Source organism: Dermacentor andersoni, chromosome 4 (genome assembly GCF_023375885.2).
Source record: "Dermacentor andersoni chromosome 4, qqDerAnde1_hic_scaffold, whole genome shotgun sequence".
Taxonomy (NCBI): Eukaryota; Metazoa; Arthropoda; class Arachnida; order Ixodida; family Ixodidae; genus Dermacentor; species Dermacentor andersoni.
In genome coordinates, this window is record NC_092817.1 from 84,612,499 (window position 1) to 84,639,284 (window position 26,786).

The 26,786-nt window shown below is 47.9% G+C and overlaps 1 protein-coding gene across 3 annotated transcripts in view; it reads left to right on the top strand.

Moving 5' to 3' along the window:
* The window catches only part of LOC126536425 (choline/ethanolamine kinase), a 136,537-nt gene that overhangs the window by 14,462 nt on the left and 95,289 nt on the right, over positions 1-26,786 (top strand). The window contains exon 2 of one of the 3 annotated variants that reach the window (XM_050183379.3): positions 7,760-7,897. The exons of 1 other annotated variant lie outside the window; for it this stretch is intronic. In XM_050183379.3, coding sequence (XP_050039336.1) covers positions 7,760-7,897 — 138 coding nt within the window. Of the gene's footprint in view, positions 1-7,759; positions 7,898-12,928; positions 14,124-26,786 lie in introns of those variants that run through there. One more of the 3 variants, XM_050183376.3, reaches the window with a different exon arrangement.

Sequence of the window (26,786 nt, forward strand, 5' to 3'; positions counted from 1 at the left end):
GTGGCAACCAGACCTCTCGAGAAATCTCTTTCCGCCGTATATATGCTATATCGCTTCCGTTGAGCGCGGGCGGCTAATGTACAGAAGAAGCACGCAGTGTCGCGCAACCGCACGTTCGGCTCGCGCCTACCCTCACACCGGATACGCGCGTATACGCGACAATGCTCGCGTGTCTCTGTTCCTGGACGTCTACCAAGAAGGGGTCGGGTGCCACACGTGACATTTCTCGCGAAATATCGCCCGCGCGCGCCGATGCTCGTCCCGCGTGACGCAATCTCCTCGTCCGTATACACCACGGATCCTTTCGTTCGCGGAATGGCGCCGCGTCGTGCGGTTGCGCGCTTGTTATCGCCGCCGGGAGTTGTGCCATCGACCGAGATTTCACTTAACAGTATAGGAAGTTGCCGCGAGCTGAGTGGCTGAGCTGGACTCGGTGATCTTGGTCTCTCAACGTCATTTACCTTCTCGATCGCGTTTCGTACATCTCGAACTCGCTGGAACGCGGCCTGCGCCGATGGAGATGGAACCTGCGGACCTGGGTGCTCGGCAGCGGAAGGTCATAGCCCATTATACCCGCTTGAGTTAGTGTAATGTATCGTTGCTTCATTTCTTCTTTTTTTTGTGTAATGATTGTACACTATACTAACCAGCCTTATTGCGTATTTACAAAGCGTTCTGTGCATGCTGTATCAATACTGTGCCTTTCCCGTTCTGTATATGCCCTCCTCATATGATCCCGATAGGTATTGACAGCATAAGTAAATAAGTAAATAAGTAAATAAATAAATAAATAAATAAATAAATAAATAAATAAATAAATAACATGGTGGGCTGGTAAAGTCATAAACACAAAGCGCTAACACGATTCAGAAAAGAAATAAAAAAAAGAACGAAAGTAATTGTGAAGTTACGTTGATTTTTGACAACTGTATACGCTAAGAGTCTTATGCCATGGTTTGCTGCACGAAGCATGGTTTCCCCTACTACAAGCCATAGTTCTACACAAACGCTTTCGCTCTGCCGCAGCTACGTCCTCCGTACCGCCGCACGCACGCATGCAGGTGCGGAAGCGAAGCTGAAGCAACGATGGTGCAGCCAGACCTCACCATCAGGAACTCAAGCTAACAGCGCGCCGAAACAACTACAGTTGCCAGCTGTCTCAAACGTGCCTTTTGTGAGAACAGATGTTGAAATTGTACTGAACCATGCCTGTTACTAGAACAGAAAATTGTAAAAGACCTGAAGACACATCTGGATGCGCTTTAATTAGATCTATCAGTGGTCAACTGTCTCGAGAGAGCGCCAGAGAGACAATTGTGCGCATTCTGAGCATGCATTAACTCGTTGTGCAGCCATCTCCGTGAGATCCCTCTCTCACATTATATCCTGTTCCGTGTCGTTTCCTCGGGCACCAAGTAGCTAGGCCAGGATTATTTCCAAAAACAAAATTAAATTGTGTCGTTTTATGCGCCAAGACCACGCGGGTCATTTCCCCGAGTCCGTTATTTTCACAAGGATCGCCGTGTCTTAAACATCAAGAGTAGAAAAAGAAAAAAAAAAAAAAAATAAATAAAGCAGCCAACTCAGCCCGCAGGCGGCATAACGTAGCCGAAAGAGTAACCAGACTGCGACTAAATAACCACAACCGGTTCTATGCACTCCGCGCCATTAAGTGCGCGCATATTAGAGATAGCGTATTAGCGCAAAGCACGATCGGCACTGAACCGACTGGCAGCGTAATGGCACACGACCACGAAATCTGATGCTGATGTCAAATTCGGCCACAATGGTAGCTAAGGGGTATAATAAGTTGGTAACCAAAGTCTTTGTCGCTGAGAAAGGCTCCAACTAAGCTGATATATGGTCTGGCAGAGACCAGCGGTCCCTGCCAAACTGAGCCACGCCAGCGCTTGCGGGTTTGCAGCCGAAACAGCCCCTTTAAACATGTCCTAGCGCTCAAGGAGGCACACGATTAGAGTTACTGTATATGCTACCGTAGGTACCTGCGGTAGCACATACAATAACTCTACACACGATGTGACATGCGCGCCGCGTAGGGTCGATACATGAGCACTTTGTATTACAGTTGCATATTATTACACCAGGTGGCACGCCATGTAGCAGTTGCATTGGAGGAAAAGAACTAGGAAGCTTACCAGCGAGTGTGCGGCCTGTATGTATAGGGTGAGCAACACAGTAACAAAGAACGTCCAGCGGAAAGTCAGAGAGGCTGAACTAATCTCATGGGTGCGGCAATGGAAAAGAAACCTGCCATGAGTAACTACTTAAGAGGAAAAAACGAAATCAGGAAAGAAACAATTTATGTTAACTTAAAGGGAAGCTCATTACTTTTCGAGGCGAGATCAGGATGCCTTAGAACACGCACCTATATAGCGAGGTATAAGAAGGAAGAAGAACCATCTGCTTGCTGCGGCATAGAGTTTCTCACTATATTACCTAGAGGAAAATCTGGCGCTGCTACGATGTGGTATGCATGGGAATGCCGGTATATTGTGATTTTGGATTGGCATCGTTCTCGAGGGGCCAGGACACCTTGAAGACGCGCTTGGCAAGCACCGTTCCGTCCGTCACAATGATTCATTTCCTACTAAAACAGCACGTAAAAAACTGTTTTAGCTTTACTATTACACAAAAATATGTTTTGTTTAACTATTTTAACTATGAGAAGTTGTTATTGCATGTACAATTACACGAAACGTAAGAAGTACCAGCGGGCCGCTATATAGTTGGAGGACAGACGACAAGATTCGCGCTCGCTTTGTAACAGTTTGTCGTCTGTTCTTGCTTTTTTTCGCTTGGTTATGCATTGTAGGTGAGTAAACTTCACTGAAAGATGTAAAATGCTTGAATAGAAACATTTATGCAGATTTTACTTTGAGAACGCGTTATTTGTGTAGCCATATCCACGTTTTAGACGAAGCCTCGTACAACACCAGCCAACACGAGCCTCGCAGACACATATACCGTCATTCCCATGACGGCACAGCGCCCCTTAGGAAACTTCCATAGGCGCTTGCGCCAGATTTGCCTCTAGGTGTTATAGTGAGAAGCTCTAAGCGCTGCGGTAAAGCTAGGAAATTGATGGAGCATGTTTTATTAGAATGCGAAGATATCTACCCAGCGGTAGATTTAAGCACCACTGGCCTCCCTGAAGCCCTTGGGTTCAGTGAGAGCAGGGGGAAACTAAATATGCCCACAATAGAGATTAGCAAGAGGCGATTGGAAGATTGGTGAAAGAAAAGTGGGGAAACGACAAAAAAAAAAAAATAACGGAGATGTACTAAAACAAAGTTCGCAATAAGGGGTTAGAAAATTTAGTTATGGGAATTCATCGTGTTCTTTTTTTCTTTAACCTAGGTAGCGCATTAAGCAGTATAATAGCAAGAGCTTGGTGGCACAACCTACCGATTAAGGAGATATATACAAAAATGCTAGAATGAAAGAAGAACATTTATACCTGATTAAATCAAACTGTCTAGGTGACTATGTCATTGCCCCGTTCGGAAGGGGGCGCCAATAAATTCTCATCATCATCATTAGCATCGTATCGTGCTACTTGCGATGTGGGATGCGCGCCGTTAGTGTCTATACGTGTGCCCTTTGCATTGAAGTTGCATATTATTACAGCAGGTGGCACGCCATGTAGCAGCTGCATAGGTAGCGGTACAAGGTACAAGAGAAGTCTTGAGGAAGAAAAAGAAGATTATGGACATGTATAAAAATTGCTATAATAAAGGACATGTAGGCTTACCTGATTAAATCAAACAGGCTAGGTGACTGCCACCGGGACGTTTCAAAAAGGATGCCAAATTCTTCTCCTCATCATTACCTTAATGATCTTCATTAGCATCGTATCGTGCCACCTGTCGCGATGTGAGATGCGCGCCACATAGCGTCGATACGTGCAAATTTTGTATTGTAGTTGCATATTATAACGCCAGGTGTCACGCCATGTAGCAGTTGCATAGGCAGTGGTACTGATAGATAGAAAAAGTTGGAGGATGAAAATGATTAGGGAGATGTATACAAAAATACTAGAATGAAAAACAGGTGTAGCATACCTGATTAAAGTAAAGCAGGCTAGGTGACTGTTAGTCACCGTCATGTTTCAAACCAATCCAGAGGTTTGTTGCCCCTTCCCTCCGACGGGAGTTTTATCGCAACACACGCACATCACTAGCCGCGTTTACATGAATGCGACAGAATGCGCCAGTAGCGCATCACCTTTCCTATCGCATCACGAGTAATGCGATGCGCCAGCGTTTACATGTAGCGCATTACCCTTGGTGCGATGGTGGCGCGCGCGGTGTGGCACATCGAAAGGCGGAGCAGCGCATCAGACGCTTCCGGCGCCGCGCCGCAACTCGGCGAGCGTGTAGAAGGTAAAGCAGCGCTTTCAGACGCGCTCGGCGCCACGCCACGCTGCAGCTCGGCGAGCGCAGCAGATCAGCAGCACATTCAATTTCCCAGAATTCCTAATGCGATGCGATCGCGTTTACACGCATTGCGAAAGTCGACTTACTCGTCTCAATCCACCTCAGTCTGGAATGTGACGCCATTTCCTAGCGCATTAGGCCCGTTTACATGGATGCGATGCGCTAGAAAGTTGATGTGAAGCGATGCGATGCGCCAGTTGTCGCATTCATGCAAACGCGGCTACTGGGCACAAACAGGGGAACTGGAATCGTACACTGACTCCGTCTCCGGCATGGTCGTGCCAATTTCTGCGGCTGACAGGTGTGAAGAATCGAAGCCTTGCACAGACCTCATCTCCGGCGTGGACGTTCCACATCCCATTTGACGAGGCCGTCGGCTCGTTTCCCATAATTGCTTTATCAGTGACCGGAGTTCTGTCGCGGAGTGAACGGCCGTTATGGATGGGCTTGTTGAGAATTGGTAGCTACCGTCGCGCGTTTCCTGCAACCGTGGTTGGGGGCCCGGCGACGCACCAAGAGGGAGCCGGCGAACGGACGAGGGGGCGCCCCGCTGGGCTGGTGTCCCGACCGGCGCCTCGACCCGCAACCTGATCCGTGCCTCGTGTTTTCGGCGGACCGCCTGCTGGGCGCGAATGGCCGGCGCTTCCGAGAAGGACGAAGGCATCGGTGCGGCCAACGGACAAGTCGTATTTTGTATTTTCTTTTCTCTTCCTTTTCTAGTCACTGCGATGTCTTTTGTAAAATAAACGTTCAGTCTTGAAGCGAACCCCGACGAGTGAGAACTGTTCCTTCGAGGCTCCTGCGTGCGCGGCCGCTATGCGCCGCCGCCCGAGAGAGTCTCACGCAGCAGTTTTGTAGTCGCACTCACGAAGTGACCTCCACAGAGCGTTGGTCGTAGCCTTTAACTATTCTACAGGGCTATTCGTGACGGTCAGGAGAGACGACGTTGCTATCTTCAAGCGAGCTGCCTTGAAGTGAATGATGGGGCGTGACAACTGCATGTCGCTGGGGTGGCATCCCCCGCTCTGAAGGACCGCCGGGCGCAACAGCACATAGAACAGCCTCCTGCGTAATCAGACAGCCGCACACTGTATGACGCAAACTTGGGACCGCTATAGCGCATAAGCAGTTTTATTTTTTAGCCGCCTGAAGATCACAGGAGGAGGAGTAGATTTTTCTGGCTGCAGGTGGATGATGATGATGATGATGATGATGATGATATAATTGTATTGTCACATAAACGCATTTACATAGTACGGTATCATCTAGCCTGGTTCGTCGGTTCGCCACGCAAGTCACGCAGCCCAGCCGGGGGTGCTATTCTGGACACCGGCGAATTCCGCCATATTCTTCAATGGCGGCATTTCGAGCCAATCAGAGAGGCCGTAGCAGCCCTCTGCGCCATTAAGATCTGACAAAATAGCGAATTCGACAATATGACGGAACTCGCCGATGTCTAGAGTACTATACCGGTTGTGCTCGGTGCGAAGAAGCTTTTGTAGGGCTTCTTGCAGTTTTGTTTGCAGATATACGGCAGCGGCCTTAGTCTGTCTATCCGACCTATGGGTCAGCCGTCGCATTTTGATTTTGCTTTTTTCGCTACACAATGCAGCCGTTGTAGGACGGTTCATTCATGAAGAGACGAAAAAGCCGGTGTAGTAAATGGCTTTCTTCGAGGAGGTTCCTCTGTATATATGTATAAATTCTTGCCACTGTCAAACAGGTACTCATATCTCTGTGGTGTAGGGATATGTCTAACGTTTGCACGTATTAAAATACGTCTTTGCTATGTACTCGTGTTTTAACCACTTCATAGGCCTGAACTAAAAATGCGTACCTATCTCCCCCCTCCCCCCCCCCCCCCCCCCATCCCCGTACGTAATTCCTAGAACAGGACGTACGACCAACTATGCACCTCGGATGTAACCCAACCTGCTCCCGCGACTAAATTGACGAAATTTTGGGCTCTGTCTTGGTATAATGCCAAAGAGGGGGTGATTTCAGCTGACTTTGGTTCCTCTCACAAAAGACAGGAATACAGAAAAGAAAGAAAGGAAGAAATAAAGAAGGCTTATAAGGAGAAGAAAAACGCTGTGCGTGATTTTATTCAAGCTACGTACAAGACGTTCACCATGCTGGTCCCTGTTTTTCTTACTATCCATATCATAATTCTAAGTTCCTTCCAGTTTAAATCATTTGGTGAACCATTTTTTTATATACTTCTTTTAAGTGTAATTGTCCATTCATCTGGTCTGATTTCTTAATTACGCTATCGTCATTTGTTCCCAGTTTTACCTTATACAGTTCCTCATTCGTTCCCGGAAGTATTTACTCGTACGAACCACCCAATTCTTTGCACATTCTCTGTTGTGATGCCATGTTCCGAATGATCAGAATCATCATCAACACGACTATGATCCTCAAAACAGAACATACGCTGACTCCTCTCTTAAATAGTCACTTCATTGGAAAGCTACGGGCAAATGAACTATACGAATCGTAACAATATGTTCGCTCCTTTCCAATTAAATTATTAGTCGCTCGCGCGCTTCATTTTCATTTTATTTCCTGAAAAGCACTTACTCCTTGTTTCCTTAACTATTAGTCTTGAATTTGTATGACGCTGCTCAGTAAACGTTTATTCAATCAGACTGCTTCATGAATGAGAGCAGGCCGCCTGGAACCGAATTCACGAAACTTTTCGTTGGTAGGACCTGTTTATCATTGGTCAGCCGCATTCGCTAATGTTATCTTCGCACTCGCTATTCGCTGGTGCTTGTTCTTGTACACGAGCCGCCATGCAGGAATGCTCTGCGAATGCAGACGCTATGCTTTCGGCCTACTCACAATCGTGTGCAGACCACAAGTGCAGCCCGAGTCTTTTGCCCTCGTGTCGAACATCCAGTAAATGCGACATCCCTTAGAGATAGCGTGGCTGCATGTGGGATGCGGCTCATTCGCGATATCGCACGTTAAAAAAAAAAAAAAAAAAAAAAAAAGGTTAGTTGGGCAGACAGGGACACAAGGAGAGGGAAACGGACAACACAAGCGCCGCGTTCATATCGTATCGCGACGGCGCTGTTTCAATACAGGCGTAGCAAGTGCCCGATCGCGGTTCGAGTGTTTGCCTCCGTCCGAGCGCGCATCGCCCCTCGTACACAAAGAAACCCATTGAACATGGTGATGCATGGCGATACTCTCTAGGTATATTTGCTTTCGTTCTTTTTGTCACGTGCACGAGTACGTGTTGGGCTGACCCTTTCGCAACGGTTCCACGCAAACGCTGCGCTCTATACTTTCAGGTCACGAACGGTGCGCTCGTATCAGCGTGACGCAGAGTCCCTGACAGGAAAGCAGCCGCGCTTATCGGATCAGAGGGGAGGCGAAGAGATCGTCTGCGCACACAAGCGGCGCGGTCTCGGTCCGGCACTTCCATACAGGTGCGTCATGAACTCTCATAACATACGCACGAGGTCGCGGGATCGAATCCCGGCCACGGCGGCCGCATTTCGATGGGGGGCGAAACGCTAAAACACCCGTGTACGTAGATTTAGGTGCACGTTAAAGGACCCCAAGTGGTCTAAATTTCCAGAGTACCCCACTACGGCGTGCCTCGTAATCAAAAAGTGGTTTTGGCACGTAAAACTCCATAATTTAACATCTTATAACACGGGCAGACACAAAAATACCGAAACAACAGCGTAATACAAAGGCCCCGCATCATGCGCTTGTTTGCCACACGGCTAAGTTTTGCGCGCATGTACGGTACGACACATGCTTTTAACTTTTCCGCACTCCCTACGGCCATTCTCTTGTGGAACAATCTGCCTGATCACATTGCTTCCGAGTCAGATCAAGAAAAATTTCGTCATCTCCTACACGAGCATTTTTCATAATAGCACTTACAAATCACTTTATCTTGTTTCTTACACTTGGCAATGTGCTTCGAACTTCTTGCGATATTTTTATTGTTGTTGATGCATTGCTATCTCGCTATTATGAATTGCTATATTATGCTGCGTCACGTGTTCACTTGTATGCCCTGTATATGTTATTGCTTTATTGCGTCTTTTCCCCGAAATATCCCTTTAAAAATTGTACTCCCTGATCTGTTCATTTTTCGTGTATTTTACTTTCTAGTATTCGTGCCTTACGTTAAGTTTTACTCGTGTTATTTTCTTAAGTGGACCTTCGTGGCCTTTCATTACTTCAGTTCTTCCTTTTTCATGTTTTATCTTGGTAGTAATGTTGATGAGCCCTGCATTCAGGCGTATCTTTTGTATTAGATTTCAGAAGGCTGCTTACTTTCTCTTTTTTTTTTTTTGCCTTGATTTTGTAACCCCCCTTACACAATGTCCCCATAGGGCCTGTAACGTATTTTAAATAAATAAATAAATAAGCTTATATAGATCGACCGTTACAGATTAACCACTCGGCGCGACTGATGATAGAAAGGAAGAAAGGAAAATGAAATCGATTCTTACAAAATGCTGCCCCCGAATCGTGTTTATTTTTTCTTCTTGTTTCTTTATATGAGATGACACGCTCAACTCAACTCGCCCATCTTTCTACCTTACCGTTCAACTTAATTCGACGAGCTGTATGTGTAGATTTATGGGTTTGCCTCCCAGGCTATAAGGTGACTCATAGTGGAAGTCAAGGAGAACGTTGAAAAGACGCTTTACCTGCGGGCGCCCGGTCTGCAAGTCGGACGTTTAAAGTCATTGTACAAAATATCGACCACGCAGAAGCGGAATATCGAGCGCTGTTTTCTGGAGTACTCGACGGGGGCCCTTGCAACCTTCGTTTTCAAGGCTGCTTGCTGGCCGTATTCTCGGCACTCGCTAGGAAGCACGTGATCTGTAGAACATTAATTCCCTCGCTCTTTGGCCTAAATTACAACATGAGCGTTGAAACAGCTGCATCGGCTCGCATATTCTTCACCTACGCTTCGCGACATGCAGCGAATATTGAGGGCGAGGACTTGCGGCGTCGCCATCTGTCGGAAGCGCCGCCCTTGCGTATAATATGAGGGATAACGCGGCGCCCTCCTCATAGGTTTGGCTTATACGGCGCTCAATAAAAACACCACGCGGCAGCCCTCCTGGACATTTCTGTAAGTACTCTCAAAACGAGGGAAGTTTTTTACTGCCAAAACAATAATCTTGGGCAATACTTGAAGCACAGAATCGTCTACAGACGCTATCTCTTTACCGAATATGTACAGCGAATGCCACTGCGCGCGGTCGTCTCCCGAACCGACTTCTTGCGTGAAAAGTATAGGTAAACGCTGAGAGCAAACTATGTGAAATATGTTCTTATAGTGGGCTGTCTGTATAACCGAATGGAGCATAACAGAATGAAGCCTCAATGCAGTGATCGCACGGGTTCGCACCGACCGACTGCGCGTCTTCATGCATGTCCGCGCACAATGTTTTGCTTTCGCTGGGAGCGCGTTTTCGCACCGTGCGGTAAGTTTTGGGCCGCAGAATATGAGCATTTGACCGTATACACAAGCAACCATTGTTGCGTAACGCTATCAGAGCTGTTCAAAAATAATTTCGTTACAGAGGCTTCGACGCCTACGAGTGTGATGTGCTGTCGCGACGATTCAATCTTTCTTTTTTCTTCTAAATCTTGGACGTTTCAATATGATTTCTCAAGTTGCGTCGCACTGTATGCTTATCGGTCTTCTCAGCGTGCGATCCCCCACTGCTTCTTTTTCGTAATCCAGCACATTGATTCATAACACAAACATCACCATCTGCCAAGCCTCTTTTTAATGTGCTTCTTACCGCTTCCTTTACATTCCAGTGAACTTTCCAGAATCTAGCATCAACAAGTTCATAGTCCAAATAAAGCGTCATGACATTAGCCGGGCAGCGGACGCGGGCGAGCGTCATAGTGCGCGTTTTCTGCTACTCACCGAACATAGCAGTCCCGACGCCGTAGCAGAAATCTTCCTCGCGTCTGTGCTTGCTGCTGTTAAGAATGGCGAGCTGCAATGTAGGATTGCCACCCAATTACGACTGGGGGACAAGACGCGCATCCCCCACTCTCCGTCGCTTCAGCTAGGATGCGTTCGATGAAGCGGGCTTTGTGCTGACACCGCCGCAAATCCTCCAGCCCCATCGCCGTTGTGACGGAACGAGTTCGGAGGGCGAACTATTGTGCCAGAGCTCTCCAGCACGAACCTGATCTGCCACGCGTGAGCGAGCTGCAGCGGGAAAGCTGTCTTTTCGTGCTTCTCACAAGACGAAGATTAGCAGGACAACGAGCTACCCAGAATGTCTCCGAGGTACCCGGAACGGCGCCCCTCTGACGTCGGCTCCAGACCTTCGCACCTGTGTGTTTGCGTGTGTGTGGGCGTAAACTGTTCTGCGGAACGGCGCCCCTCTGTCGCCGGCGCCGGGCTTCAGAATGTGTGTGCCGATGTGTACGTAAACTGTTTTGCGGGGCGGCGGCAAGTTGACAATGAGTAAACGAACGTTCGCGTCACCTTGTATCGCCGGCGGACCGAGTGTTTAAAAACGGCTGTTGTGCGGATGCTCGACACACTTCTCTCGTGCAGTCAGGTTGGACTGACACACTTTCTCTTGAGCAGTCATGTTGGACTGACCCTCTTTTTCTTAAGCAGTCATGTTAGACTGATTTAAATACTGTAAATAAACCCATTTTCCTCGTTCTCGATGAGAAGCAGTTCTTCCCTTCATCAACGTCCTCAGCGTGTTTAAGTTGGACGACGGCATGGGCCAGCTACCTTCGAATTCATGCCGGACTCCAACCTTGGCAACGGATCTCGAGCGATGGGATTGAGCCCCCAATCCTGACACTGCATACACGAGTTGTAGCCGATGGCTCTCTGCCGGTTCAAGTTTCGCGAGCCAAGCTTCATGCAGCTTCTTGTCCGGCGGTTACCTGTGAATAAGGCTGACACCGGGCTTCGTTGCGTACGTCCGGCACTGTGGTACCGAGCCGTAGCCTACCATGCTGCACGCCCCCAAAAGACCCACTACCTATTATAGTACTTTCAAATGCTGTCAAATAGATACCAGGCGGGAAAACCTCACCACTTAATCAGAACCGCAGCGCAAGTGCCACTTTAAACATTCGTTTTCAGTTCGCTTCGGCGCTTCCGAAGCAGCCGACGCGGCCGCTGTGTCCACGTGATCCCTCATGCCACGTCACTCCGACGGTGGCGCCAGCTTTTCCAGTGGTGGAGCTCGCCCCCAATATCATCTATCATGCATCGTTGAAAGCGAAACTTGTCATAGCAAGTTATGCTTAGGGTTTTCTCTGGTTCATGAACCCGTTTGTCCGAAGCCTCTCGTGCGTCATATGTGCCTTGGAAATATGCAATCATAATTTTACTTGCGATAGCGAGTTGCACTTTGTGTTTGCGCTTGCTATATGTGTCATCTTGTCTGAAAACTATGTTGTGTTACGCGTCCTCACTCAGAAAACAAATAAACGCCCACAATAAGACGAAAGAAAAACGGAAAGATGTGCTCAGAAATTTTGGAGGCAACCACCATCATTAAGATTTTATTTAAATGCGATTCTGCGGTTTTACGCGCCAAAACTACGATATGACTGGGTCGCACACCGTATTGGGGGCGATTTGGGCTTCTTTAACGTGTGCCCAATTTGCACGGTACACTTGCGTCTTTGTATTTCCCCCTTATCCAAGTGCGGCCTCCTGCGCACCCTCGGGCTACCGCCTTCATTCGCCGAGTCCATAGATTGCGCCTCACTGCTATACGTCGCCTCAAACACAGAGGATTCACCGAGGCGCGCAGGCGGATATGCTCCATAAGAGTTTGCAAGCCCATCTAAAGCTTACTTCTCACTCGGTGACCTCAATGCCGTCCTCTAAAACATGTCGTCAGGCGAAGAAAGTGACTGAGATCCACCGTGCTTATTGTGAGACTCACACAAGGGAGTCGCAGAGTCACGCCTCCATCAAGTATACGCTTCACTAAGACCATTTGTCTTGACTTCTGGATAGTCGTTGACTTCAAATGGCGAACCCAAAACCGGGCCGTAGTGTCAAATCGGGGTGGGCACAGTATATATAAGTCCTGCCTAGCGCTGTGCGTATATCCCCGTTGCTATGCAGCCTGGCAACAGGAGTCGGGAAAGAAGACGGATAGCTCGATTGTCTTTGGCACCGATGACCGAACTCTCACGTGGCAAAAGTGTCTGTGGCGTCTATAGGAAAAAAACTAAAAGTGCAAGCAGCAGCAAAGGGCGTCGCGTAGCATCTGTGCCGCGCACGACAGCGACTTGACAGCATCGGGGCACAACGGATGCTCCGACGTGCGCCAGCTTCCTCGGTGCGCTTGCATAACGCCCGCAAGTGGTCGTAAATGGGTCGCGATTGGCCATCACGTGCTTCGTAAGGCCAGCGGCCTCCTCGGCCAGCCGAAACCGGCCCGTTCACGCGTCGCGTCGAGCGTTCGCGGGGAGCGCTGACGTCGTCGTTGCCCTGGTGGTTGCGGTTGGTAGCGTCGTTTTCCGTGGGTGCTGGAGGTGCCACCGTGTCGTGTTGAGCGAAACCAACGTGCCGTCGCGCACAAGGCGTCATCGAAGCGAAGGCATCGCGCGCAGTCTTCTTCTGAGCGCAGCTATTCAAGACGTCGTTTTCGTCGCTTTGCAGAGAAGCAGCTTGCGCCACGCTCGGTACCCCGGAAGAGAGCCATCGACTTTCCCAGTTTACGGCCCAAAAACTGCCCTGCGCCGCAGGGAGGAAAAGTGGTGCGTGTGTCTGCGCGCTGCTCTGTCGCCCGCTGCAGGTGTATATCTATCTATCTCTACGACTCGAAGTGCAAAGAAGCTGCAGCCACTCGCTCCCTGCTTCTGCGAACGCGGACCCTTGCTTGTTGCTGTGCGGCGCGCCTCCATCCACGCCCGAAGAGAGCTGCGCGCTAGCGCAGTCAGTCGCCTAGCGATTAGTGGTGATTTGTTGCACCGCCTACTGGGACACTCCTTCGAGCCGCAGTTTATGGTGAGAGAACTACTGAATCGAGAGATTCGCGCTCACGAAGAATCCGATCTGCACTCGTTCCTTGAAACTGACGTGAAAAAAAAAACCAGGGATCGGCTTCCTGACTTCAACGTCTCCTTGTCAGTGCTCTGACGTCACCGCGCTGTGAAAGTGTGAACATCGGTAGTGTACCTCCTGGGCAGGCGATTTCGTTGAACAAGCGCGACGCCACTGGGCTCCGGAGGCCGTTCTTGATCAACCATTGCTTCCTCGAACGATTGTTTCACAAACAGAAGTGTAATTACACCCTGAAAAAGCGCTACAAAGTGCCGTTTGCGCGTCTGCCCATTCATCGGTCACCGTACGCGCTCCGAGTTCCTGGGGTCGTCGCCGTCGCCGCCGCTGCTGTTTGCTGCACCGCGCGCGTCCTTGACGCTTCCTCGCCCCGTGTTCGAGCTCGCCATGGGTCCGGTAGCGGAAGCGCTGCTTCCCTCTTGGGTCCGAGCCGCTCGCCGCGCGTCCGGGCCGAGGATGCCGGCCGCGGTGCGCTTCGTGCGTCCCATCATGGGTCCGTGCAGGCCGACGCCGAACTCGCCGTGGACCGCCGAAAGCCGCGCGCTGTGGGCGTCTGTCGGCGGCGGCACGACGTCCGGTGGCAGCGCAAGGGGCCGTCCCGCTGGGTGAGACGCTGGCGGTGCAGCCATCGACGTAACTATATGGCTTCTAAGTTCACTGTCAAAGGTGCACGCCGTTCGAGAGGCCCAGCTTGCTGCGCTCTCATTCGCGTCGCTACCACTGTGCTAGTTTCCCGCATGGCTAGCGTCGCGTGAGTGTTCTAAACGACGCAGCATACTCGAGATGACAGGCCTCATCGGCCAGCAAGGGTCTTGCACGTTTGCGTCGTTGAGCAGTTACGTAGGTTTCGTGAAGTGAAGCACATAAATGCGGACACTATAAGGAGACGCACAGATATGAGCGACCAGACAACATATAACTATATATACAGACGTGACTTAGTAAAATGTTTATAAAAAGGATGGCCTCTTCGGGAAATTCTCCTTGCAGACGAAGTAAGGCACGGATTCCTGTGCGACACTAAGTGACGGATCGAACGGGTGCTGCGAAGACAGAAGTGTCTTAAAAGACAAGATAGCTGTTTAACCAGTTCTGACTATTGCTCTTCAAAAACATTTGTTTTCACACTTTTTGAGTGAAAGGATTAAGTATGGAGCAGTAAATTGAAAGTCAAAGTTTCAGTTTTGATTTCGGGCACATACCGCCGCGCCAATGACGCCATTGTGACGTCAAGAATTCCAAAACATTTTTCTCCTGTTTGCGTCATCGCTGGGCCAAAGTAATTGTAAAAGTCGCGATGTGGAGTTCCCATTTGCTTTCCGGTGCGATACAGCGTTCTTAAATAGCGGCCTGCTCATAGGAGACGCTGCCAAAATCCGCCTCGTCATAAAGGAATGGTGTGGGAATTTATAGATAATGCCACCTCTCGCGTTTCATTAGTACGTATATCCTGCTGTACAACGAATTCTCCGGTCAAGAGGGGCCTATTTGGTATTCCAGATACATAATCTACTGATGTGGCACAATTCAATATTTATCTTTCGTTCACTGGACACCTGTTTTGCAGAAGTGAGTATGACTGGGCAAGTACGCAGACGAGCGAAGCGGAAAGTACTAAGTAGTATGCCAGATTTATTACCATGAACCCTATAACGTAAAACTATTCCAAAATGTTTTGATTCCAATCTCCTGACGTCAAATTTGCGTAACCGCCGACGCAAGCATCGGGCGGTCACCCGCAGGGTTGTTTGAACAGACCAATTAAACGCTCTCCTCGTTCATAGGAGGTAGGTCACTTTCGTTTGCTTCAAAAACGAATAACATTGCATACGCTGACCGGCTTGTCTTATCTAATTGGCTGACAAGGGGAGAGGAGCACGCTCAAGTGGAGAAGGATTGGATGGGGCCGAGCCACTGCAGTGAAAATCGATAACCGGACGAAGAGGGTGGTGCCGGCGTCTGCGATTGGTCCGCTTTCCCTTATTTAACTCGCGGTGTCTGGTCGAAAATCGCGGCGGCATGCAACGGAAGCTTAAAGATGACGCTAAAATGGATCCTCAGCAAAGAAGAGTTGGCAGAACGAGGTCGTAAGCGTGCCGAAAGTGCTCGAAAACGTTACGCGGCTACGCAAGAAGTTTTGTTATACGCCAATAAACCCATTCTTTCCGGTAGGGGCGAGTAGCCAGTGCCTGGGCGATCGGCGGCAGCCATCTTTTATTCCTTTTGGAATGGGGCAGCCTGCGGCTATTCAGAAGGAAACTCAGCTTTGTTCGGCATATTAATGCACCTTTAACGCGTACACGTCACTTTGACGCGGTGGTTTTGTGGTTTTGTGAAGTCGTGTGACAGGCAGGTGAAGTTGGTGCAGCCCGAAAGCCTCTGACCAATAGCCGAGGGCTAATGGCGAAAAGGCGTCGATCAGAAATAACTATTTTGCTTTTGTTCGGTCAAATCATGCATAATCAGTCTACATACGTCATATCAGATGGGGAGCTATCGCGGTTTTCGTGACGTCCCGTGACAGCCAGGCGAAGTGGGGGTGGTCCAAAAAGTTTTTAACCAATCGCGTAGGGCTGATTGTAGAATTAGAATAGAAAAGTTTGGAATATCTTTATGTTATAGCGCCCCATGTGTGCTTGCTCTCTTCGCATTCATATAAGGCGGCACGCATCTTGCTTCACATCGGGGTGAATAACAAAAATGTGTAATCAACTGTATGAACTGCTGCAGAAGTAATGAATCGAAAGTACCTTTTCGTTCCTTTGGGCGCGTAGATACAGAAAACACACACACATGTACGCCCGGTATGCGGAAACATAAAATCTGATAGAACCCATCTCACGATGACTATCGACGGCGATGCGTTTACCATTGAATCAATATGGCGACAGAAGGTATTGCCACCGTCAAAGCGGGTTATGTATGAGGCGTGTGTTGCAGCGGCGACTCCCCTTTCGCGCTTCCCCAAAATGATTCTGCGCCATCTAGCGCCGCCGCCGCGAAGCCTGCGCATGGCCTCCGAAATGCGTGGCACGCCAGTGCCGGCAAGCAGGAACCCTTGTGACGTGGGTTCGATTCCGCTCAGCATCACAGAAATTTAAAGTATCTTTTTCGTCCTTGTAGAGAGGGTCAAATTCGCAGCGGCACATAGTTACCCAAGTTGGCGTCAAATACGTTCATTGTAGAGCGGTGCGCACCTGCTGGCTCGTACCCAGTGGCTTAAGTTGACATCAAAGAGGTTCATTGAAGGCCAGCACAGATCGAGTGGCGCACAACCAGGGCTCCAAGTCGGCGCCAAAGAGTTTCTTCGAACAGCGGTGCCTATCCATTACCGCATCTATAGTGACCCATGTCGGCGTGAAAGAGGTTCGTTGAAGAGCGACACATATGTGTACAAAGCGAGAAGAAAGGGGGTTAAGCGAGGGGCCCGATTCATGATATGACATATGCGTACAGTGGCACATATTCGCTGACCCAGGTTGGTCTGATAGTTGGTTTCGAACCCTGTTAGCTCAGCACTGCTGTGCTGAGGACGGCAAAACGGTTATATACAAACATAGATACGAACATAGATAGTTGGGCCCCGAAAAGTGCGTAAAGCACCGTAAGAGTGCTAGCGCATTAAAAGCAACTGTCTATAGGGCAGGCAACGAAGCTAACAAGTGTGAACCCAATATTAATGCCTAAGCTGCTTCACTTCGTTTGGCTATCGAGGCTTACATGTGGAATTAGCTACAACGTGTTTGCTTATGTGCGATACAGGCGAGCAAGAAAACAAAAAGCAAAGGACCCACTTAACAAATCATCACTGTCATTTCCGGAGAAGTAATAAGGACAATATGAAAAAGGACGCAATCTTACAATGACTACACGTGAAATACACGACTGGCTCTGGACAGCCCCACAGCTTTTCATACCCTCCATAAAAGTCACAAGCTCCAATTAATGAAACTTATTTTTTGGGTACTTACTATATAGAAAAAGCCTTGCACAAAAGTTACGGTTCTCTGTATAACTTGAACGCTAACTGAATTTATCGTTAAACAAAGCCGTTAAGAAAGTTACGAAAAAAAAACGAGAAGACAAACATCTGTCCCTAAGAATTTGCTACTAACTTTGCTAAATCTGACTACTCCAGGCGTATATATTAACTTCTTTCCGAAACAGAAACATTGGATGAGTGAATATTACAGTATTAAAACCTCAAACGTTTAAAGCCAACACTCTTTGAGAAAATCTATTATGTGAATGTATGCCAACTATTCTAGAATCAGCCGTTAGTAAAAAAAAATTGTCTTTGCAAGATGACAAGTTTTTACTACCTTTCTTAGAAGAAGGAAAGAATCCAGGAAACAATACTTTTTATTTTATTTATTTTTTACGAAGCGCTGCCAGCTAAGCAACTTCGCCAACAGAAGACGTATAATGGCAGGCAGCGGCGTCAGGAGTATCTGCTGCTGAGCGCCAGGTCGCGGGTTCGATTTCTTCGCAACGATGGCCGCTTTCCGATGACGGCGAAATGCTGAATGCAAAAAAAAAAAAAAGATTCAATCGTGTACCGCGCTTTCAGTACAAGCTAAAGTTCCCCAGGTAAGCGTAATTCTGAAGAAAAAGTTCGGGAGTAAAAAAAAAAGAAATGCTTAGGAGACCTCGATCACGCTCGAACCGACGGCATCGGAGCTGCTGTTAGTGCTTCGTGGGCTGTGCTGCTGACAACAAGATGATAAAAGTAAAGCGTTAATATACGATGGACGATGCGATGCAACTAAGATCAGTTCTGTCAACACCTACATCAAAGATTGCACTTCTGTCTAGCCCGGTACGTTGGAAAACGATATTGCAATGTTTCTCGCATTCATCAATTCGGGAAGTATAATCACGGGGTAATAAATACGCTCACTGAGGACCGTGCCCATGCTTTCGAGAAGAGGCGGTTATGTGTCGACAGGGTGTATACAGCATAGCAAGAGGACGCAGGTGCTGATTTATTAGTATCAGCTGCGGTTTTCTCAAAGTTAGACGGGCATTTTTGCATTCAACACCCATGGCGGACAGCCGAACCTATTTCCCAGAGAGAAAGAGAGAGAGAGAGAGAGAGAGAGAGAGAGAGAAAGTAAGCTTTTATTATTGAGCAAGCGAAGTGTTCCTCGCCCTTGGGCAGTTTCCCCATTCCAGGAAACCGTTAGGAAATAGAAAAAAAACATTAAAAAAAGAAAGGCAGGGAGGTTAATCAGGACTGAGCCCTGTTTGCAAGGCTGCACCAGTGCAGGGGGAAAGGGAGGGAAAAAAAGGTTACGAGAAGGGGAGAGTCGAGAGTTGACGGGCAACAAAGTCGCAGGCGTAACGAAAATTATCAGTACTGGGTCGCACACAGTCGCTAAGTCCTTCAGGAATTGCAGTGCGCTTCTATGTCGCATGTGATGTGAGAGACCATGCTCGCGAGAGCTTGTTCAATGACGCAGTACGCAAGAGGGCGCCATATAGGAGCTGAGAAACCGTGACAGTTGACATTTTGTTACAAATTGAACGGTAGACAACGAATGATAGAACACGAACGGCTAATAGCGGAATTAGAAGCAAAATGAATTATTCCGAGGCGATGGCGCGAGGAGGCGAGCTGCCCTCTCCGCAGCAGAGGCTCCCTTTCATGTCGCCTGCGACATTCGTGCGACATTCGTCCCCTGCCTTCTCCCATATTGGATGACGAGGGCCCTCACGTTTCGCGCATTGCATATATACGTCGCATGGTAATTACAGATTTCTGGTTCGCTTTGCTGTTGCATGGCTACTTATTTGTACAATACGGGCGATGGAGTGGCTCATCCGAGAAGGAGGCCCCGCGGGCTTTTGTTTGAATTTCCAATCGTATTCCCGCCGTACATTCCAGCGATGGAAACCCGATATTCGGGGCGCATGGCGGTGTTCGGAGCTCTTTGAGCAAACAGTGAGCGCTCGGTTTCCTTGGCTAGCTGAATGCAACGAAATGGAGAATAAAGGCTCTCGCTTTCTTGCTGTACAAAAGTGCATCGTGTTCGATGTCCCCAGTGCCCATTCTTGGAGCAAAAAAGTGTTGGCAACCACGCGCTCCGAGTACAACGTTTCCATCGCTGAGCACTGTGCATCGGCGTAACACTTTGCGGGGACGGTCCTCGTAGTGGTGTGCTCTACGCACCGCGCGCTTGTCTGGTTGCGGGGCCCAAACCTGGTTACGGGAGCTCTAACACCCGTTGGGGCTACTGGCTGGGGCCACCGGGCGCAAAGGCGGGCGCCTGAAACAATCGGTGACGGAAAACCAAGTCCATTTTGGTCCCATTGATTTATTGTTTGCGATTAGCCCCAACATTCCAGGTCATCGAAACCTCAAGATTGACTTAAATGCGAACTGAAGCTTGCTTACGCGCAATGGCGCGTCGAATTTCGAGATAGCTTCAACGAATGCTGCCGTATCTTCATCCAGTGACAGTGACTTCGACGAAGACTGGTTTCCCTGTTGGCGTTCAGATCTTTTCTTTTTTTCGGTGAATTCGGACGAACAGTTTGTGACAGGCTTTCCACATTCTTATCGGTAGCACTTTGGCGTTATTGTATATTTTCTGTACCACCGAGGCCCAGAAAGCGCTACGTGCATTCTTGCTCCTCCTGAAGTTGACAGACTGCAGTTAGAGCGACTGTATTGGTTTCAATGTGTACCTCCGGATGCAGCGACACCCTTATTTAGCATTCTCCCTCCTTTCTTTCTTTTCGTCCTCTAACCCCCTTCCCCCTGCTTAGGATCGCAAACCAGACGTGCGTATGGCTGACCTCCCTACCTTCCCTTCACTTTTAGCTCCCCCCTCTCTCTCTCTTTACCATCGCGCGCATAAATGTATAAAAGCATGCATATTGTACCATGTTTTAAATATTGCCCAAAATTCTAATTTCTTCTATGCCAAAAGAAAATAGGCACAAAAAACGAAAACTAAAAAAAAAAAGACCATTCCTGAAGCTTCGCATCTCTACCGAACAGCCGACTACCAAAGATGCACCCGTGCAGTTCGGAGCGACGGGAGGAAATTTTCACTACAGCGATCGGTACACAATAGCAGAGGACAAAAACGAGGCGCGATAGTTACAAGACTCTATTCCAGAATTCAAACCGTCTTCGCCGTATCGAATGCCCACTCCATCTCACGAGAGCAGCCACTCGACGGCCACGTTATCGATAAAAGCGAGATATATATACCTAACGCTTGCAAGTCCAGAGCAGACCTCCCCCCACGTACCGCTCGTTGTCGTACCGTCATCTTAACGGCGACTACGTGTCTTCCCGAGTCAGCTCAAATAATAAAGAGGACGTGCGTACACTCGTTTTCGTCGAGTGTTTGTTTCTCCCACTTGTCCTCGTACTAGAGGACCCGCCGTCTGTGATCATTGCACAGTGGCCGATGTCGGTACGGCGAACGCTGGATTGATAAGATAGTGGGCACTGAGCTCAGCGTTTCATAGCTGGCGCCGGTGCTGACCCGCAGCCACTCAACTGAAGAAAGCGCAACAGAGAAAGAGAGAGGTAAAGAGAAACAAGGCCGGTGCGAGATGATGCAATGGCGCGGAGTTAAAGTACAAAGCGGCGTCGGCGGGAAATGCATAGCGATTTATAGATGAGATGTTGTTGTTGTTGCCTCAAAACATGTCTCGTACCTACGAGGGCGATCGGCCACACTGTATTAATTGAGAAGTACACCCAAGAAAATATCAAAAGGGGTAACGGCAGATATCCAGAACGAAACATTAGGCAACTAAGTAATAGCACAAATGTTTAGAAGGTCTATTCATAAACTTAGGGGGGGGGGGGATAAAATGAAGTGTCTCATAGTCGGCACTCTGGCAGCGTAACCTTCCGGACGCTTCGATGAACTCGTGCAGAGCAGTAATCATTGATACGTGGCTTGTGCCTCATTGACAGGCACCAAAGGACAAAGCGTTTGTTGTTGTAAGGGCTAAACCCAGATTACCAGCTGGGAATATGAGGAACATTCTGTGGAGGCAGGATAAGCGGCGGCAACAAATAAAGAAATGGTCAATAGATTCTGGTTCATTACAAAAAGAGCAGAGGTTAGATATGAACAAACCAGGTCTATGAAAATAAAAATTTAGGCGGGGAACTCTACAACGTAAGCTTAACAACGTCACCTCGCATTGTTGTGAAAAGCATTTGGTCGTGTTCCACTGAAATTTTAGATGTCGAAAATCATCTGCAGGAAGTAGGGAGGATTCATTACAGTTTATAAATAAAAGGCGTTTAAATCTAGTTCCTGTTTTAAACTAGAAATCAAGAAGAACATTTAATACCCGATCATTTAGTGACGACGATGCGAGCGAGTCAGCTGATTCCTTTAAAAAGATTCCACTTTGTCCGGGGACCCAGACAAAGTGGACTTCAGACAATTTGTCCCAGGCAGCAGTCTATAATATACTCAGCAGGTGTGACCGATCATTAGAAGTTAAATGTGTACAGACCGAAAGCGCATATGTAACAATTAATATTTTAGATTTCTGTGGACCCAATTTCCTGGTGGCCAGAATATATAATAGAGGCCAGAATGGAGGAGATGCTGGCGAAAGGATTGTACAGCCAGTAGCACGGCCTGCCTTCCTTCTCTTCTTTATTCTGTTAAAATGGTGCGAAATGAGGACATTTTTTTGCCGGTTTGGTGCAGTTTTGGATGAGGAGAGAGAGCGAACTATGCGATGGGGGTAGGGAGGGACTAAAATAAATTGCTGTCGCACTCCCGTCAAGGTAATCTAACAATTAATTGCTTTCATCACACATTGCCCCTACAAGAGCGAACACGAAGCTTCATAGACACAGGTATTCAGAAAAATGCATTTTAAATGCGCAAGACTAAGTATAACAAAGCAGACACACTTAATCTCCGGCAAAGTTTTTAGCATAGTCTTCCAACGACAAAGTTCGTAACGTGACGTCGATTATGGTGGTATTTTTTTATAGTACATAGGGGACTATATCGCGTCATCAGAGTGTTCTACCGTCAAGATTTTCTCCCGCCTGTTCTCCTGCCTAAATCTTTCGTTACATTGCAGATCCCTGGAATTACAAAAAAGTCATTCGTTACATCTATTGGCCTCAAGCAACTTACCCTGTTGCACATCTCTGCAGACTACGGAGATACTGTACACGTGTATACCGATGAATCTGTCACACCATATTCCTGCACTGCAACTTCGTCATTCCACATATATGTTCACCGCTCGGCGGTTTAAACCAGACGATGGATCAACATCAACTGCCGCAGAACTTGTTGCTATCCGGAAGGCACTTCGATTTCTCTCCGAGGAGCCTCCTCAAGCATGGACGATATTCTGCAATTGCAAGCCAGCTCTTCAAACGATTGGCTGTGTCCTCAGACGGGGCCCGTATTATTCCATGGCTAACTACTGCACGCAGAGACAAAGCAACAGCGCGCGCATTAGATCCTATAGATGAGATGAATGTTTACAATTATTATTAGGGTTATAATTATATTCGAGTGCTGATTGCCGTGTTATAGTTTGTTAACGAAGCTTCCCCTCAAGTCTAAATATTGTAAGGCAGTTTGTCGTGTGCGTATCATGGCCACGCACGCTTATATCGCCTTCCGTTTCTCTACCACGGTTGCGCTTTAAAACCACGGCGCTGCAAGTTTGCTTCAGAGACTTTCCTTTCCTTCCCACTTCTCCGCCCTTAAACTGGCTCTCTTAACTACTACACGCAGAGACAAAGCAACAGCGCGCGCATTAGATCCTATAGATTAGATGAATGTTTACAATTATTATTAGGGTTATAATTATATTCGAGTGCTGATTGCCGTGTTATAGTTTGTTAACGAAGCTTCCCCTCAAGTCTAAATATTTTAAGGCAGTTTTCCTAGTCTCTAAAGCCGCTCGAATTCGCTCTTCTCCTCGGGCGGCCATTTTTTCAAGAAATTATGCCTTCCAACCACTCAGAATCAGCAAAAATCGACTGTCACGGACATCATCAGTCCCTTTCCACATAAGTATGAGGCTCGGAGCAGGAGCTATGGCGCTTGAAAGTAACCGGTGGCTTGACGAACCAACCGACTGAGCTACCTTTCCGGGCCACATTGAAGGGTCACGAGTTCAAATCACATGTTATGTTCCTTTTTTTTCCCCTTTTTTTCTTTCTTGTTAATGTCTTTTCCTTCATTTTATCACTGTACGGAAACCCTCCTAAAAAAAAAAATTATATATCCTCAATTATGTGTGGCCACACATGCGCAGGTCATAAATACCAGGTTCTCTAGCCGAGTGCCATCCATGCGGTATAACCGAGCTCAGATTGGTCCACCTTGACTGATAAAATAGGGCACCACTGTAGGTTAAATGAGGCGTACAACTCCTGCGGGACCCGCCGTGGTTGCTCAGTGGTTATGGTGTTAGACTGCTGAGCACGAGGTCGCGGGATCGGACCCCGACCACGGCGGCCGCATTTCGATGGGGGCGAAATGCGAAAACACCCGTGTACTTAGAATTAGGTGCACGTTAAAGAACCCCAGGTGGTCGAAATTTTCGGAGTCCTCCACTACGGCGTGCATAATCAGAAGTGGTTTTGTCACGTTAAACCCCATAAATTAATTTTTAATTTAACTCCTGCGGGGACGGTAGAGTATCCGTCTCCAGTGCAAGAGCACCGTGATTCAAATCCCGGTGCCGCGCAATTCTCCACCGGAAAATACAAAAAAAAAACCGTGTGTTGAGAAAATTGCGCAAACAGGCCTGGAGTGCGGCCTGATCCCGGTGACCAGAACCGGTAACGCACTCTCTCACCAGAGCAGGATTGGCCACCCTGGTGCAGTACTTGGCCACAACCACCTATATGAATACAACAATCAAACCCCGGCGCTCAGTCCCCAGCAGCCGCGAAGCAACTGACCACGGCGGCGGTCAGATCTGTGACGCTGCAGAGGGTGCTAAGAATACCTGGCTCCGGACAGGCCGCCATTGGAATCTGAACCTGGCAACGTTTAACGTTAGAACGCTATCTAGTGAGGCGAGTCTAGCAGTGTTATTGGAGGAACTAGAGGGTAGTAAATGGGATATAATAGGGCTCATTGAGGTTAGGAGGACAAAAGAAGCATATACAGTGCTAAAAAGCGGGCATGTACTGTGTTACCGGGGCTTAGCGGAGAGACGAGAACTAGGAGTCGGATTCCTGATTAATAAGGAAATAGCTGGTAACATACAGGAATTCTATAGCATTAACGAGAGGGTGGCAGGTCTTGTTGTGAAACTTAATAAGAGGTACAAATTGAAGATGGTACAAGTCTATGCCCCTACATGCAGTCATGATGACCAGGAAGTCGAAAGCTTTTATGAAAACGTAGAATCGGCGATGGGTAAAGTCAAAACAAAATACACTATACTGATGGGCGACTTCAATGCCAGGGTAGGCAAGAAGCAGGCTGGAGACAAGTCAGTGGGGGAATATGGCATAGGCTCTAGGAATAGCAGAGGAGAGTTATTAGTAGAGTTTGCAGAACAGAATAATATGCGGATAATGAATACCTTTTTCCGCAAGCGGGTTAGCCGAAAGTGGACGTGGAGGAGCCCGAATGGTGAGACTAGAAATGAAATCGACTTCATACTCTGCGCGAACCCTGGCATCATTCAAGATGTAGACGTCCTCGGCAAGGTACGCTGCAGTGACCACAGGATGGTAAGAACTCGAATTAGCCTAGACTTGAGGAGGGAACGAAAGAAACTGGTACACAAGAAGCCAATCAATGAGTTAGCGGTAAGAGGGAAACTAGAGGAATTCCGGATCAAGCTACAGAACAGGTATTCGGCTTTAACTCAGGAAGAGGACCTTAGTGTTGAAGCAATGAACGACAATCTCATGGGCATCATTAAGGAGTGCGCAATAGAAGTCGGTGGTAACGCCTTTAGACAGGAAACCAGTAAGCTATCGCAGGAGACGAAAGATCTGATCAAGAAACGCCAATGTATGAAAGCCTCTAATCCTACAGCTAGAATAGAACTGGCAGAACTTTCTAAGTTAATCAACAAGCGTAAGACAGCGGACATCAGGAACTATAATATGGATAGAATTGAGCAGGCTCTCAGGAACGGAGGAAGCCTAAAAACAGTGAAGAAGAAACTAGGAATAGGCAAGAATCAGATGTGTGCGTTAAGAGACAAAGCCGGCAATATCGTTACTAATATGGATGAGATAGTTCAAGTGGCTGAGGAGTTCTATAGAGATTTATACAGTACCAGTGGCACCCACGACGATAGTGGAAGAGAGAATAGCCTAGAGGAATTCGAAATCCCACAGGTAACGCCAGAAGAAGTAAAGAAAGCCTTAGGAGCTATGCAAAGGGGGAAGGCAGCTGGGGATCGAGGATCAGGTAACAGCAGATTTGTTGAAGGATGGTGGCCACCCTGTATACGCAATGCCTCATAACCTCGAGCGTACCGGAATCTTGGAAGAACGCTAACATAATCCTAATCCATAAGAAAGGGGACGCCAAAGACTTGAAAAATTATAGACCGATCAGCTTACTGTCCGTTGCCTACAAAGTATTTATTAAGGTAATCGCAAATAGAATCAGGAACACCTTAGACTTCTGTCAACCAAAGGACCAGGCAGGATTCCGTAAAGGCTACTCAACAATAGACCATATTCACACTATCAATCAAGTGATAGAGAAATGTGCAGAATATAACCAACCCTTATATATAGCTTTCATTGATTACGAGAAAGCGTTTGATTCAGTCGAAACCTCAGCAGTCATGGAGGCATTACGGAATCAGAGTGTAGATGAGCCATATGTAAAAATACTGGAAGATATCTATAGCGGCTCCACAGCCACCGTAGTCCTCCACAAAGAAAGCAACAAAATCCCTATAAAGAAAGGCGTCAGACAGGGAGATACGATATCTCCAATGCTATTCACAGCATGTTTACAGGAGGTATTCAGAGGCCTGGAGTGGGAAGAATTGGGGATAAAAGTTGATGGAGAATACCTTAGCAACTTGCGATTCGCTGATGATATTGCCTTGCTTAGTAACTCAGGAGACCAATCGCAATGCATGCTCACTGACCTGGAGAGGCAAAGCAGAAGGGTGGGTCTGAAAATTAATCTGCAGAAAACTAAAGTATTGTTTAACAGTCTCGGAAGAGAACAGCAGTTTACGATAGGTAGCGAAGCACTGGAAGTGGTAAGGGAATACATCTACTTAGGGCAGGTAGTGACCACGGATCCGGAACA